The 16,242-nt window shown below is 44.9% G+C and overlaps 1 protein-coding gene across 1 annotated transcript; it reads right to left on the bottom strand.

The window, feature by feature from the left end:
• Positions 1–8,934: 8,934 nt before the first annotated feature.
• Positions 8,935–11,864, bottom strand: LOC110535177 (elongin-C). Its single transcript, XM_021620039.3, has 4 exons — positions 11,748–11,864; positions 11,310–11,341; positions 11,053–11,196; positions 8,935–9,445 (listed from the first exon to the last, which is right to left on the bottom strand). Exons 2-4 carry the CDS (start codon positions 11,311–11,313, stop codon positions 9,255–9,257), a joined length of 339 nt encoding a protein of 112 aa, XP_021475714.1. The 5' UTR covers positions 11,314–11,341; positions 11,748–11,864; the 3' UTR covers positions 8,935–9,254.
• Between the last annotated feature and the right edge of the window lie 4,378 nt (positions 11,865–16,242).

Here is a 16,242-nt window from a genome sequence, read left to right as displayed (position 1 = left end):
ATAGATAGTATAGTGTAAGCCCCCACTCTATTGGAAGTCGATAGGTTAGAGAAGGAAGTTTTGAACAACAGAACTTTTCAAGTCTGCTCCAACGCACCTGTTCACACTCACACATTAGCCAAACACAGGATCTTTCTAAATTCATTTCCTGAATTGCTGACATCCTCTCTCCTTGCCTCCTTCTCAAAACCTATTGGAGAAGAGGGTCAGAGGAGCGTGACCCTGGCATTTTTTTCTACCGTACGATTGAGAAGTAGGCAAGGATCGTGGGATTCAAGAAACTGTGAGTGATTGAATATAAACAGGAACTTCTCAGTGTATATTTCCTTTCTCTAAACCAATGAGGGAAGTGATCCACAACAACAACCTGATTTGTTCTGATGTGCTCAGATTACAAGATCTTTGACCTTACTAATAGTCCTTGAAAGTACATAAAAAAAATATATATATTTTATAACACAATGAATGTTCTCAAATTATGTTGGTTTATAGCTACAGAAGACAGTATAAAAAAAAGCTGAACTTTGGAGTGTCTAATCACTAAAGACTACTAAGAATACACATGGATACATTCTGGACCTCAAAAGCAAGATTTTGAGGAAGCGGTTGGAATCTTGTGGCTGGACGCCAAGGAGAAGTACCGAGAAGACTCTGACTCCTATCCCCTATTTCTCCACCAACAACCAAGGAACTTGTGCAATCACAAGTGACAAGAGGCCGATGTAAGTAAAAACAACTGAAGGCAGGAATAACACGTAGAACTACACCAGACCTCAGAATGAGAAGATTCCTATACACCAGACCTCAGAATGAGAAGATTCCTATGCGGTCAATGAATAGTTGTCTTTTTATCGTTACACTTAACCTCCACATTCCTTATTTTTTTCCCTCCCCCCTATGGTTGAGTGAACCTGGAGACCACGCAGGAGCTCCAGAAACCTCCTCCAGCTCAGCACCCCTGTGAGAAACCCAGGTAACGACCCAAACAAACCGTTCTACACCAAGTACGTTACCACAGAATTTAAAAGAAGCGGTTTCATTTAGTTTTGCCCCACATGGTAACAATTATATATTTTTCAGATTTATCTGTTGGAATACCTTTTAAGATTAACAGTAAAGGCCCTGATGGACTGAGACCCCAGCTGTTGGACCTCTCTACAGTAGATTAACAGTAAAGGCCCTGATGGACTGAGACCCCAGCTGTTGGACCTCTCTACAGTAGATTAACAGTAAAGGCCCTGATGGACCTCTCTACAGTAGATTAACAGTAAAGGCCCTGATGGACTGAGACCCCAGCTGTTGGACCTCTCTAGATTAACAGTAAAGGCCCTGATGGACTGAGACCCCAGCTGTTGGACCTCTCTACAGTAGATTAACAGTAAAGGCCCTGATGGACCGAGACCCCAGCTGTTGAACCTCTCTAGATTAACAGTAAAGGCCCTGATGGACTGAGACCCCAGCTGTTGGACCTCTCTAGATTAACAGTAAAGGCCCTGATGGACTGAGACCCCAGCTGTTGAACCTCTCTAGATTAACAGTAAAGGCCCTGATGGACCGAGACCCCAGCTGTTGGACCTCTCTAGATTAACAGTAAAGGCCCTGATGGACTGAGACCCCAGCTGTTGAACCTCTCTAGATTAACAGTAAAGGCCCTGATGGACCTCTCTAGATTAACAGTAAAGGCCCTGATGGACTGAGACCCCAGCTGTTGAACCTCTCTAGATTAACAGTAAAGGCCCTGATGGACTGAGACCCCAGCTGTTGGACCTCTCTAGATTAACAGTAAAGGCCCTGATGGACCTCTCTACAGTAGATTAACAGTAAAGGCCCTGATGGACTGAGACCCCAGCTGTTGGACCTCTCTAGATTAACAGTAAAGGCCCTGATGGACTGAGACCCCAGCTGTTGGACCTCTCTAGATTAACAGTAAAGGCCCTGATGGACCGAGACCCCAGCTGTTGAACCTCTCTAGATTAACAGTAAAGGCCCTGATGGACTGAGACCCCAGCTGTTGGACCTCTCTACAGTAGATTAACAGTAAAGGCCCTGATGGACTGAGACCCCAGCTGTTGAACCTCTCTAGATTAACAGTAAAGGCCCTGATGGACTGAGACCCCAGCTGTTGAACCTCTCTAGATTAACAGTAAAGGCCCTGTTGGACTGAGACCCCAGCTGTTGAACCTCTCTAGATTAACAGTAAAGGCCCTGATGGACTGAGACCTCAGCTGTTGGACCTCTCTAGATTAACAGTAAAGGCCCTGATGGACCTCTCTACAGTAGATTAACAGTAAAGGCCCTGATGGACTGAGACCCCAGCTGTTGAACCTCTCTAGATTAACAGTAAAGGCCCTGATGGACTGAGACCCCAGCTGTTGAACCTCTCTAGATTAACAGTAAAGGCCCTGATGGACCGAGACCCCAGCTGTTGGACCTCTCTACAGTAGATTAACAGTAAAGGCCCTGATGGACTGAGACCCCAGCTGTTGGACCTCTCTAGATTAACAGTAACGGCCCTGATGGACCTCTCTAGATTAACAGTAACGGCCCTGATGGACCTCTCTAGATTAACAGTAAAGGCCCTGATGGACCGAGACCCCAGCTGTTGGACCTCTCTACAGTAGATTAACAGTAAAGGCCCTGATGGACCTCTCTACAGTAGATTAACAGTAAAGGCCCTGATGGACCGAGACCCCAGCTGTTGGACCTCTCTAGATTAACAGTAAAGGCCCTGATGGACCGAGACCCCAGCTGTTGGACCTCTCTAGATTAACAGTAAAGGCCCTGATGGACTGAGACCCCAGCTGTTGGACCTCTCTAGATTAACAGTAAAGACCCTGATGGACCTCTCTAGATTAACAGTAAAGGCCCTGATGGACTGAGACCCCAGCTGTTGGACCTCTCTAGATTAACAGTAAAGGCCCTGATGGACCTCTCTAGATTAACAGTAAAGGCCCTGATGGACTGAGACCTCAGCTGTTGGACCTCTCTAGATTAACAGTAAAGGCCCTGATGGACCGAGACCCCAGCTGTTGAACCTCTCTAGATTAACAGTAAAGGCCCTGATGGACTGAGACCCCAGCTGTTGAACCTCTCTAGATTAACAGTAAAGGCCCTGATGGACTGAGACCCCAGCTGTTGAACCTCTCTAGATTAACAGTAAAGGCCCTGATGGACTGAGACCCCAGCTGTTGAACCTCTCTAGATTAACAGTAAAGGCCCTGATGGACCTCTCTAGATTAACAGTAAAGGCCCTGATGGACCGAGACCCCAGCTGTTGAACCTCTCTAGATTAACAGTAAAGGCCCTGATGGACCTCTCTACAGTAGATTAACAGTAAAGGCCCTGATGGACTGAGACCCCAGCTGTTGAACCTCTCTAGATTAACAGTAAAGGCCCTGATGGACCGAGACCCCAGCTGTTGAACCTCTCTAGATTAACAGTAAAGGCCCTGATGGACTGAGACCCCAGCTGTTGAACCTCTCTACAGTAGATTAACAGTAAAGGCCCTGATGGACTGAGACCCCAGCTGTTGGACCTCTCTAGATTAACAGTAAAGGCCCTGATGGACTGAGTCCCCAGCTGTTGGACCTCTCTAGATTAACAGTAAAGGCCCTGATGGACCGAGACCCCAGCTGTTGGACCTCTCTAGATTAACAGTAAAGGCCCTGATGGACTGAGACCCCAGCTGTTGGACCTCTCTAGATTAACAGTAAAGGCCCTGATGGACTGAGACCCCAGCTGTTGGACCTCTCTAGATTAACAGTAAAGGCCCTGATGGACCTCTCTACAGTAGATTAACAGTAAAGGCCCTGATGGACTGAGACCCCAGCTGTTGGACCTCTCTAGATTAACAGTAAATGCCCTGATGGACTGAGACCCCAGCTGTTGAACCTCTCTAGATTAACAGTAAAGACCCTGATGGACTGAGACCCCAGCTGTTGAACCTCTCTAGATTAACAGTAAAGGCCCTGATGGACTGAGACCCCAGCTGTTGGACCTCTCTAGATTAACAGTAAAGGCCCTGATGGACTGAGACCCCAGCTGTTGGACCTCTCTACAGTAGATTAACAGTAAAGGCCCTGATGGACTGAGACCCCAGCTGTTGAACCTCTATAGATTAACAGTAAAGGCCCTGATGGACTGAGACCCCAGCTGTTGAACCTCTCTACAGTAGATTAACAGTACAGGCCCTGATGGACCTCTCTAGATTAACAGTAAAGGCCCTGATGGACTGAGACCCCAGCTGTTGAACCTCTCTAGATTAACAGTAAAGACCCTGATGGACTGAGACCCCAGCTGTTGGACCTCTCTAGATTAACAGTAAAGGCCCTGATGGACTGAGACCCCAGCTGTTGGACCTCTCTAGATTAACAGTAAAGGCCCTGATGGACCTCTCTACAGTAGATTAACAGTAAAGGCCCTGATGGACCTCTCTACAGTAGATTAACAGTAAAGGCCCTGATGGACCTCTCTACAGTAGATTGACAGTAAAGGCCCTGATGGCCCGGGATCCCAACTGTTGGACCTCTCTAAAGACCACTCTCTTTCACTTTCAAGCAACTATTGGGAGACCTCCCTGCCTGCCTGTCTGTCTGCCTCCCAACACCAAAAATGGATGGTGGATGGATCTGTAGATGGTGGTGGATGGATCTGTAGATGGTGGTGGATGGATCTGTAGATGGTGGTGGATGGAGCTGTAGATGGTGGTGGATGGATCTGTAGATGGTGGTGGATGGATCTGTAGATGGTGGTGGATGGAGCTGTAGATGGTGGTGGATGGATCTGTAGATGGTGGTGGATGGATCTGTAGATGGTGGTGGATGGATCTGTAGATGGTGATGGATGGATCTGTAGATGGTGGTGGATGGATCTGTAGATGGTGGTGGATGGATCTGTAGATGGTGGTGGATGGAGCTGTAGATGGTGGTGGATGGATCTGTAGATGGTGGTGGATGGATCTGTAGATGGTGGTGGATGGAGCTGTAGATGGTGGTGGATGGAGCTGTAGATGGTGGTGGATGGAGCTGTAGATGGTGGTGGATGGATCTGTAGATGGTGGTGGATATGGTGGTCGGTGGTCTGAGTCAATGTGAAGGCTATATACAGGGGGTACCGGTACAGAGTCAATGTGGAGGCTATATACAGGAGGTACCGGTACAGAGTCAATGTGGAGGCTATATACAGGGTGTTACGGTACAGAGTCAATGTGGAGGCTATATACAGGGTGTTACGGTACAGAGTCAATGTGGAGGCTATATACAGGGTATTACGGTACAGAGTCAATGTGGAGGCTATATACAGGGGGTACCGATACAGAGTCAATGTGGAGGCTATATACAGGGGGTACCGGTACAGAGTCAATGTGGAGGCTATATACAGGGTGTTACGGTACAGAGTCAATGTGGAGGCTATATACAGGGTATTACGGTACAGAGTCAATGTGGAGGCTATATACAGGGTGTTACGGTACAGAGTCAATGTGAAGGCTATATACAGGGGGTACCGGTACAGAGTCAATGTGGAGGCTATATACAGGGTATTACGGTACAGAGTCAATGTGGAGACTATATACAGGGTGTTACGGTACAGAGTCAATGTGGAGGCTATATACAGGGTATTACGGTACAGAGTCAATGTGGAGGCTATATACAGGGTGTTACGGTACAGAGTCAATGTGGAGGCTATATACAGGGTGTTATGGTACAGAGTCAATGTGGAGGCTATATACAGGGTATTACGGTACAGAGTCAATGTGGAGGCTATATACAGGGTGTTACGGTACAGAGTCAATGTGGAGGCTATATACAGGGGGTACCGGTACAGAGTCAATGTGGAGGCTATATAAAGGGTGTTACGGTACAGAGTCAATGTGGAGGCTATATACAGGGTGTTACGGTACAGAGTCAATGTGGAGGATATATACAGGGTATTACGGTACAGAGTCAATGTGGAGGCTATATACAGGGGGTACCGGTACAGAGTCAATGTGGAGGCTATATACAGGGGGTACCGGTACAGAGTCAATGTGGAGGCTATATACAGGGTGTTACGGTACAGAGTCAATGTGGAGGCTATATACAGGGTATTACGGTACAGAGTCAATGTGGAGGCTATATACAGGGTGTTACGGTACAGAGTCAATGTGAAGGCTATATACAGGGGGTACCGGTACAGAGTCAATGTGGAGGCTATATATAGGAGGTACCGGTACAGAGTCAATGTGGAGGCTATATACAGGGTGTTACGGTACAGAGTCAATGTGGAGGCTATATACAGGGTGTTACGGTACAGAGTCAATGTGGAGGCTATATACAGGAGGTACCGGTACAGAGTCAATGTGGAGGCTATATACAGGAGGTACCGGTACAGAGTCAACGTGGAGGCTATATACAGGGTGTTACGGTACAGAGTCAATGTGGAGGATATATACAGGGTATTACGGTACAGAGTCAATGTGGAGGCTATATACAGGGTGTTACGGTACAGAGTCAATGTGGAGGCTATATACAGGGTATTACGGTACAGAGTCAATGTGGAGGCTATATACAGGGTGTTACGGTACAGAGTCAATGTGGAGGCTATATACAGGGTGTTACGGTACAGAGTCAATGTGGAGGCTATATACAGGGTATTACGGTACAGAGTCAATGTGGAGGCTATATACAGGGTGTTACGGTACAGAGTCAATGTGGAGGCTATATACAGGGGGTACCGGTACAGAGTCAATGTGGAGGCTATATAAAGGGTGTTACGGTACAGAGTCAACGTGGAGGCTATATACAGGGTGTTACGGTACAGAGTCAATGTGGAGGATATATACAGGGTATTACGGTACAGAGTCAATGTGGAGGCTATATACAGGGGGTACCGGTACAGAGTCAATGTGGAGGCTATATACAGGGGGTACCGGTACAGAGTCAATGTGGAGGCTATATACAGGGTGTTACGGTACAGAGTCAATGTGGAGGCTATATACAGGGTATTACGGTACAGAGTCAATGTGGAGGCTATATACAGGGTGTTACGGTACAGAGTCAATGTGAAGGCTATATACAGGGGGTACCGGTACAGAGTCAATGTGGAGGCTATATACAGGAGGTACCGGTACAGAGTCAATGTGGAGGCTATATACAGGGTGTTACGGTACAGAGTCAATGTGGAGGCTATATACAGGGTGTTACGGTACAGAGTCAATGTGGAGGCTATATACAGGAGGTACCGGTACAGAGTCAATGTGGAGGCTATATACAGGAGGTACCGGTACAGAGTCAACGTGGAGGCTATATACAGGGTGTTACGGTACAGAGTCAATGTGGAGGATATATACAGGGTATTACGGTACAGAGTCAATGTGGAGGCTATATACAGGGTGTTACGGTACAGAGTCAATGTGGAGGCTATATACAGGAGGTACCGGTACAGAGTCAATGTGGAGGCTATATACAGGGGGTACCGGTACAGAGTCAATGTGGAGGCTATATACAGGGGGTACTGGTACAGAGTCAATGTGGAGGCTATATACAGGGTGTTACGGTACAGAGTCAATGTGGAGGCTATATACAGGGGGTACCGGTACAGAGTCAATGTGGAGGCTATATACAGGGTATTACGGTACAGAGTCAATGTGGAGGCTATATACAGGGGGTACCGGTACAGAGTCAATGTGTGGGCGCTTCGGTATCGAGGTAATATGTACATGTAGGCAGTTATTAAAGTGACTATGCATAGAGGGAGTCTTATAGCTTGGGGGTAGAAGCTATTTAGGAGCCTCTTGGACCTAGACTTGGCGCTCTCGTACCTCTTTTTAGGGCCTTCCTCTGACACCGCCTGGTATAGCCCCAGTGATGTACCAGGCCGTACGCACTAGCCTCTGTAGTGCTTTGCGGTCGGCGGGTCGAGCAGTTACCATACCAGGCAGTGATGCAACCCATCATGATGCTCTCGATGGTGCAGGATCTGAGGACCCATGCCAAATCTTCTCCTGAGGGGGAATAGGTTTTGTCGTGCCCACTTCACAACTGTCTTGGTGTGTGCTTGGACCATGTTAGTTTGTAGATGATGTGGACACCAGGGAATTTGAAGCTCTCAACCTGCTCCACTGCAGCCCGTCGATGAGAATCGGGGCGTGCTTGGTCCTCTTTTTCCTGTAGTCATCTCCTTTGTAAACAAATCCACACGTTTTAGAACGAAAAGGAGAGCGACTTCATGATTTTATCAGACATTCATTTTGAACTAAAATACAAAACTGAACCTAGATACCCTTTTCTCCCCAATTTCGTGGTATCCAATTGGTAGTCACAGTCTTGTCGCTGCATTTCCCGTAAGGACTCGGTAGAGCCGTATATCGAGGGCCATGCGTCCTCAGAAACATGACCCTGCCAAGCCGCACTGCTCGCTTAACCCGGGAAGTCAGCCACACCGATGTGTCTGAGGAAACACAGTACTACTGGCAACTGAAGTCAGCATGCATTGAGCCCGGCCCGCCACAAGGAGTCGCTAGAGAGTGATGGGAGAAAGGACGTCCTGGCCGGCCTAACCCTCTTCTAACCCGGACGCCATAGGGTGAATTGCGCGCCACCTCATGGTTCTCCCGGTCGCGGCTTGCTGTGACACAGCCTTACGCCACTCTGGAGTCCCCCAGCTCAGCACTTCTACTTAGGCTTTGTGAATAAGGATCGGACGTGATACTTTATTGTTTATGTAAGTTCATTCAGTTATGTTCACAGGTATGACCTAATGAATATCCCATCAGGAGCAGATAACTCCCCGTGGTGAAAAAAATCACAAAAGTCATGCAACACCGTCACCCGACTGTTGTATCAGGGCCCACAGATAAATGGATGTGATGAACTCCTCCAACAGCTATTCTGTTCTAAATGAATACAAACGTGTAAAAAAATGTTTATCACACAAGGGACCCATTAAGCACCGAAAAACAGTCACCAAACATCCTTTATTGTGGTGGGGAGGTAAGGAACGATTGTTTACCAGGTGCTAGCCACATTCCGGAGCAACTGGTGCAGCCATTTTAGTTTATTATGTTCAAACGAGAGTCATTACTAACCAATAAAAAAGGTGGACATAAAGCTTGTAGCAAAAGAATATATATAAATAAACAAAAGCTTAAAAGCATACTGACAAAGTACTCATCATTCACGGTTTTGTTTTATATCTGAAACAAAGTTAAATAGTCAAAACAAATGTTTGTTTTTTTTTTTTTCTCAAAAGAGTTTCAGTAGCTACATTTCTTTGAGTTAACAATCCAAGAAGTTTGCAGCCATGAGTAGTTCCAGGGCGATCTCAGGGGCGATGGGGAACTCTGGGATTTCCGTGGAGCTGTTGGTGTAGCGGACCTTGTAGGTGAAGTACATGCACACCTTGGACAGGACATGGGAGGGGATCTCTCTGAAGTTCACTTCGTTGGTTTCGTTCTCTGCAAACTGACCTGTGGAGAAAAAAAGTAAGAAACGTTGTCAGTTTGATACAAAGAGCATTTATAGGTCTGAGATGTGGTTCAGAAGTAACATTTATAGGTCTGAGATGTGGATCAGAAGTAACATTTATAGGTCTGAGATGTGGTTCAGAAGTAACATTTATAGGTCTGAGATGTGGATCAGAAGTAACATTTATAGGTCTGAGATGTGGTTCAGAAGTAACATTTATAGGTCTGAGATGTGGTTCAGAAGTAACATTTATAGGTCTGAGATGTGGTTCAGAAGTAACATTTATAGGTCTGAGATGTGGTTCAGAAGTAACATTTATAGGTCTGAGATGTGGTTCAGAAGTAACATTTATAGGTCTGAGATGTGGTTCAGAAGTAACATTTATAGGTCTGAGATGTGGTTCAGAAGTAACATTTATAGGTCTGAGATGTGGTTCAGAAGTAACATTTATAGGTCAGATGTGGTTCAGAATTAACATTTATAGGTCTGAGATGTGGTTCAGAAGTAACATTTATAGGTCTGAGATGTGGTTCAGAAGTAACATTTATAGGTCAGATGTGGTTCAGAATTAACATTTATAGGTCTGAGATGTGGTTCAGAAGTAACATTTATAGGTCTGAGATGTGGTTCAGAAGTAACATTTATAGGTCTGAGATGTGGTTCAGAATTAACATTTATAGGTCTGAGATGTGGTTCAGAATTAACATTTATAGGTCTGAGATGTGGTTCAGAATGAGCATTTATAGGTCTGAGATGTGGTTCAGAATTAACATTTATAGGTCTGAGATGTGGTTCAGAATTAACATTTATAGGTCTGAGATGTGGTTCAGAATTAACATTTATAGGTCTGAGATGTGGTTCAGAATTAACATTTATAGGTCTGAGATGTGGTTCAGAATGAACATTTATAGGTCTGAGATGTGGTTCAGAAGTAGCATTTATAGGTCTGAGATGTGGTTCAGAAGTAACATTTATAGGTCTGAGATGTGGATCAGAAGTAACATTTATAGGTCTGAGATGTGGATCAGAAGTAACATTTATAGGTCTGAGATGTGGATCAGAAGTAACGTTTATAGGTCTGAGATGTGGATCAGAAGTAACGTTTCTGTTTATTCAAAATGATTAACCGTTGGCACTTCCTGCCTACAAGCACTGAGAGCAAGTTGGGAAAAGGATTACAACTAATATGTGGGATTATAGTAAAAAAAGTTCTGAAACGGCCTACTCTTTGAACCTAATATGAGCATGATTGAACTAGTTGTACACATGTTCAACGGCTGTACAGCTAGTTTAAAGGATATACTGTATGTGATTCATTGGACTAACAAGTTGATTCAATCATGGGCTTTTTCGATCGCATTACCCTTTCGTATTATTTATGTAAATCAAATCAAATCTCCTCTGATGAATCAAAACATGTTGTCCCGTCCTGCCTCAGTCTGAATGTCTGCTTGCCCTCTCAACAAAACAGAATATGAGATGAGACGATGGGTGAAAGGGTTACAGGAGAGAAATTGAGTGGAAGAACAGGGGATTGAACCACTGCCTCCAGGGTACAGCTCTACCTCTGGACCCCGGCAGATTCTATGCTATATCAAACACCACTTACCTGGTCCACTCAACATGGCTTTGATGGTCCCCGAGGTCAAGGCGTGTTCTCTCTTCACTATGAACTCGTGGCCATCAGAGGAGATCAGCTTCACATACATGGCATCTGGGCCTTCACAGCCACCGTAGGTCTTCTCTTCACCATCTAATGAGGGGAAGAGGGAAAAGTGAGACTGTTAAACTGCGTTTCAATTCCTGGGTAATTTATGCCTATTATTTGGTGACATGCAACAAAAATACCGTTTAACATTCACTCACCCATTTTATCTTGAAATCTGAAACTCCTGTCCCTGAAAAAAAAAACGAATTTATTAAAATCACTTCGGCCACAATTCAAAATGTATAATTTCAGGTGACTAGCTAGTTAGCTAACTTGACACCTAGTTATAGGGAACAGTGTTAAATATTATAATACATCTTTAACATGTACTTCAAACCCTGAATCAGAGACGAGCCCATCATCAAGTCTCTAACCGTACAAATAACAGCTGAAGCACCAAGCTATCAGAAGCTATTAGCTAGCTAGCTGTCTACTCAAATAGCTCGTCGGTCGTTGCCTTCCAGTTTGAGGAACAATCAACGTACCAAAAATAAATCCAGTCCACTACGTAATCAGATTACCAATACACATTATAATATAATGACATACACAATATTACTGATACAGTGTAATAAAATTATACTTATTTTCATTACCACACAACAGTTGAACGTGGGTACTTTTCGCTCCGGCTAGCAAGATGTGTTGACACAGGAAACAGTTCTGGTAAATAGCAGTGCGCCGTTTGTAGTAATCCCTTCCGTAGGATACCACACAGTACGTAAAAAGGTTCCGCTTACATTAGTTCCTGTCTGACTTTTGTCGAGGGCTAATATAAACCTAATCTGGTGGTGAATTTATGGAATATCTTCAATAGAGATGTACATACAAACAATCAAAAAAGAAAGAGTAGGGTCTCACTTTTCAACTTCATTTCAACTTCATTACAGTATCTGTTGCATGGTTTTGCAATGAATAATGGGACAACACTGCCACTTTGTGGACAAAAGTAATATTACAACACTGTAATACACCGCAGGAAACAGTATACTTGTTATTCCCTGTAACAGCTGTCTCCGTGTGATTAGAAGAAATGTCCTTCATTGGACCATCAATATGGCTTATCCAAGTTTGTTTCATTTCAGTACCCCCTATATGTCCCAATTTAATTAAACTGTGCTGCAGTGCAGTAGTAGGGATGATTATCCTGCCGTCTATCCAGGGGGCGCCTTAGTCTGCTGCTCTACTCTGAGAGGGCTTGGGTTCCATTCCAAATGACACCCTATTCCCTACATAGGGCACTAAGCCCTATGGACCCTGGTCAAAAGTAGTGCACTGTAAAATTAATAGGGTGTCATGTGGGACGTTGCCTTGGTCTGGCTACGCTAACACGCTACTGTTGCACTAGTACTGCTGTCCAGGCCTGTCAGCCTCGGTCATGACAGGGGATAGCAGCTGCTGGTGGACAGACACACGATCCCACAGCCCCGTACCTAATCAAAGCCCCTATCAATCTAGCCCTGAAAGAGAGAGAGAGGAGAGAAGTAGAGAGAGAGACAGAGATTGAGGGGGAAGACAGAGACAGAGAGGAGAGCAAATGAGAGAGAGAGAAGGGGATATAGAGAGAGGGGGAAAGGGACGAGAAAGAGAGGAGAGAGAGAGAGAAAGAGAAAAAACTATACATACCTCGGCCTAAACATCAGCACCACAGGTAACTTCCACATAGCTGTGAACGATCTGAGAGACAAGGCAAGAAGGGCATTCTATGCCATCAAAAGGAACATAAATTTCAACATACCAATTAGGATTTGGCTAAAAATACTTGAATCAGTTACAGAACCCATTGCCCTTTATGGTTGTGAGGTCTGGTGTCACCAACCAAGAATTCACAAAATGGGACAAACACCAAATTGGACAACACGATTAGACCCAAACAAATCAGGAGAAAACAAAAAGATAATTACTTGACACATTGGAAAGAATTAACAAAAAACGGAGCAAACTAGAATACTATTTGGCCCTAAACAGAGAGTACACAGACAGTACACTGTGGCAGAATACCTGACCACTGTGACTGACCCAAACTTAAGGAAAACTTTGACTATGTACAGACTCAGTGAGCATAGACATGCTATTGAGAAAGGTCACAGTAGGCAGACCTGGCTCTCAAGAGAAGACAGGCTATGTGCTCACTGCCCACAAAATGAGGTGGAAACTGAGCTGCACTTCCTAACCTCCTGCCAAATGTATGACCATATTAGAGACACATATTTCCCTCAGATTACACAGATCCACAAAGAATTTGAAAACAAATCCAATTTTGATAAACTCCCATATCTACTGGGTGAAATACCACAGTGTGCCATCACAGCAGCAAGATTTATGACCTGTTGCCACAAGAAAAGGTCAACCAGTGAAGAACAAACAGTATTGTAAATACAACCCATATTTATGTTTATGTATTTTCCTTTTTGTACTTTAACTATTTGCACACCGTTACAACACTGTATATATACATAATATGACATTTGAACTGTCTTTATTCTTTTGGAACTTCTGTGAGTGTAATGTTTACTGTTCATTTTTATTGTTTATTTCACTTTTGTTTATTATCTACCTCACTTGCTTTGTCAATGCATATGTTTCCCATGCCAATAAAGCCCCTTAAAATGAATTGAATTTGAGAGAAAGAGAGAGGGAGAAGAGAGAGAGAGAGAGAGGGGGTGGTAAATGTGTGTATTAACTCTGTGTGTACTTCTGGGTTGTTCTGTACTGATGATACAGTATTTATACTTGTCAGACCCACAGAGCATTTTGAAATGTCAATATGTGTGATGGCTGAGAGATATAGCTAGCGTCCCAGCAAACTGTCTGGTACAGGTAGGTACCCCTGCCACACTCACCTCTCTCTCCCGAGCTTTTGATCCCCTCCAGCACCAGTTACTGTTACACATGTAACGGTTGTGAAATGGCTAGTTAGCGGTGGTGCGCGCTTGTGGAGCTTGCTGACGATGCTTTGTGGGTGACTGTTGTTGATGTGTGCAGAGAGTCCCTGGTTCGCTCCCGGGTATGGGCGAGGGGCCGGTCTAAAGCTACACTGTTACACACGCATGGCAGACTTTGGCCTGATCTGAATTATAGGTAGGCTAATTAACTTGTGAAGCTTATTATGTGAGCTTACTCAGAAAGGTTTTAATTAGCTAGTATAGGCCCACAATTTATTTATTTTATCTCAGACTTTTATAGCCTACTGGATAGAGAGCTCCTCTCTCAAGGTATCTTGTTGGGGCGAGTGACTCTTTGAACAATGGCCAAACCCCAAGTCGTTATATGTTTTTCTTGTGCTTTATGCTATTTGCCTCATGACTCCTGCGTGCTTTATTGACTATGAACTTGCTTCTTTACCAAACCGTGGGACAGACTATGTTTGTTCCCCCACTCGGGACTCTGACTCTCTATTGGTTACACAGACTCTTGGCCTCCCATCCTATTCTAACCACCTCTCGCCGGCTTTGTATTCATGTTACCAGATGACATTGCTGTACAACGTGATCTTGTTGCACATTGATGTCATAAATCAGCACTGCAGAGCTCTCTCTGTCCTCTGCCGTGCCCTGATTGTATTACTGCTGATGATATCTGGAAATGTGCATGTACTCCCTGGCCCATCTACTGCCGCACTGATTTCTGCTCTCGTAAAAGCCTGGGTTTTCTGCACGTTAACAGTAGAAGCCTATTACCTAAAATGGATCAATAGAAAGTGTGTGTTCACAGCTCCAATCCAGATGTGTTGGTCATTACTGAGACGTGGTTAAGGAAGAGTGTTTTGAACACTGATGTTAACCTTTCTGGTTTTAACCTTTTTCGGCAAGACAGATCTTCCAAAGGAGGTGGAGTGGCAATCTTTACCAAGGAACACCTTCAGTGCTCGGTTGTCTCCACAAAGTCCGACCTGTTCTGATTTGTCATAGACGCTTGCAAAAAAACATTAATGAGCAAGCCTTCCTTCATGACCTGGCCTCTGTAAATTGGTATAGAAATCAGCTTGATCCCCTCTGTCGAAGATACTTGGACCTTCTTTTTATATATTTTCAGTGATATTGTTAACAAACACTCCCCCATAAAGAAAATGAGAATTAAAAACAGGTTCAGCCCGTGGTTCGACCGTGATCTGGCAGTTACTCCACCTCAAGAATCACATTTGGTGAAAGGCTCGGCATACTCAGGATGACTGGCTCTCGTTCAGGCAAATGAGAAATCAGTGCTCTCAGGCTACCTGGAAGGCCAAAGTTAGTTACTTTAAGGAGCAGTTCTCTCCCTGTGGGTCTCACCCCAAGAAGTTCTGGAAAACGGTTAAAGACCTGGAGAATAAACCCTCCTCCTCCCAGCTGCCCATGTCCCTTAATGTTGAGGATGTTGTTACTGACTGTAACGGTCGTCGTAGGTGGAAGAAGAGGAGGACCAATGTGCAGCGTGGTAAGTGTCCATGTTAGATTTATTCGATAACTGAACACTGAACAAAAACAATAAAACGACAAAACGAACAGTCCTGAACGGTGAAGCAAAACACAGAACAGAAAATAAGCACCCACAACTCAAGGGTGAAACCAGGCTGCCTAAGTATGGTTCTCAATCATGGACAACAATTGACAGCTGCCTCCGATTGAGAACCATACCAGGCCAAACACAGAAATCCCAAAATCACAGAAAAAAGAACAGACTGCCCACCCCAACTCACGCCCTGACCATACTAAAACAAAGACAAAACTAAGGTCAGAATGTGACACTGACAAGGAGCACATGGCTGAGCTCTTTAATCACCACTTCATTAAGTCAGGATTCCTATTTGACTCAGCCATGCCTCCTTGCTGTCCAACATTTCCTCATCACCCACCCCTTCTAATGCGACTATCCCCAACGCTCCTCCCTCTTTTCCCCTTCTAATGCGACTATCCCCGATGCTCCTCCCTCTTTTCCCCTTCTAATGCAACTATTCCCGATGCTCCTCCCTCTTTTTCCCTTCTAATATGACTATCCCCAACGCTCATCCCTCTTTTCCCCCTGCCCCGCTACAAAGTTTCTCCCTGCAGGCAGTCACTGAGTCCGAGGTGCTAAAGGAGCTCCTGAAACTTGACTGCTTTCTTCTTAAAA

This window comes from Oncorhynchus mykiss, chromosome 11 (assembly GCF_057628025.1).
Source record: "Oncorhynchus mykiss isolate SJ-2025 chromosome 11, ASM5762802v1, whole genome shotgun sequence".
NCBI classification, from domain to species: domain Eukaryota; kingdom Metazoa; phylum Chordata; class Actinopteri; order Salmoniformes; family Salmonidae; genus Oncorhynchus; species Oncorhynchus mykiss.
The sequence above is the reverse complement of the archived record's forward strand: the minus strand, read 5'-3'. Positions and strand labels throughout refer to the sequence as shown.

What these genes read in the sequence shown, in the direction of transcription:
- LOC110535177 (XM_021620039.3), bottom strand. An exon ending in AGCCATGTTGAGTGGACCAG is followed by an intron (nt 9,446 to 11,052) that starts GTAAGTGGTGTT and finishes TTTTCTCCACAG; the next exon opens with GTCAGTTTGCAGAGAACGAA.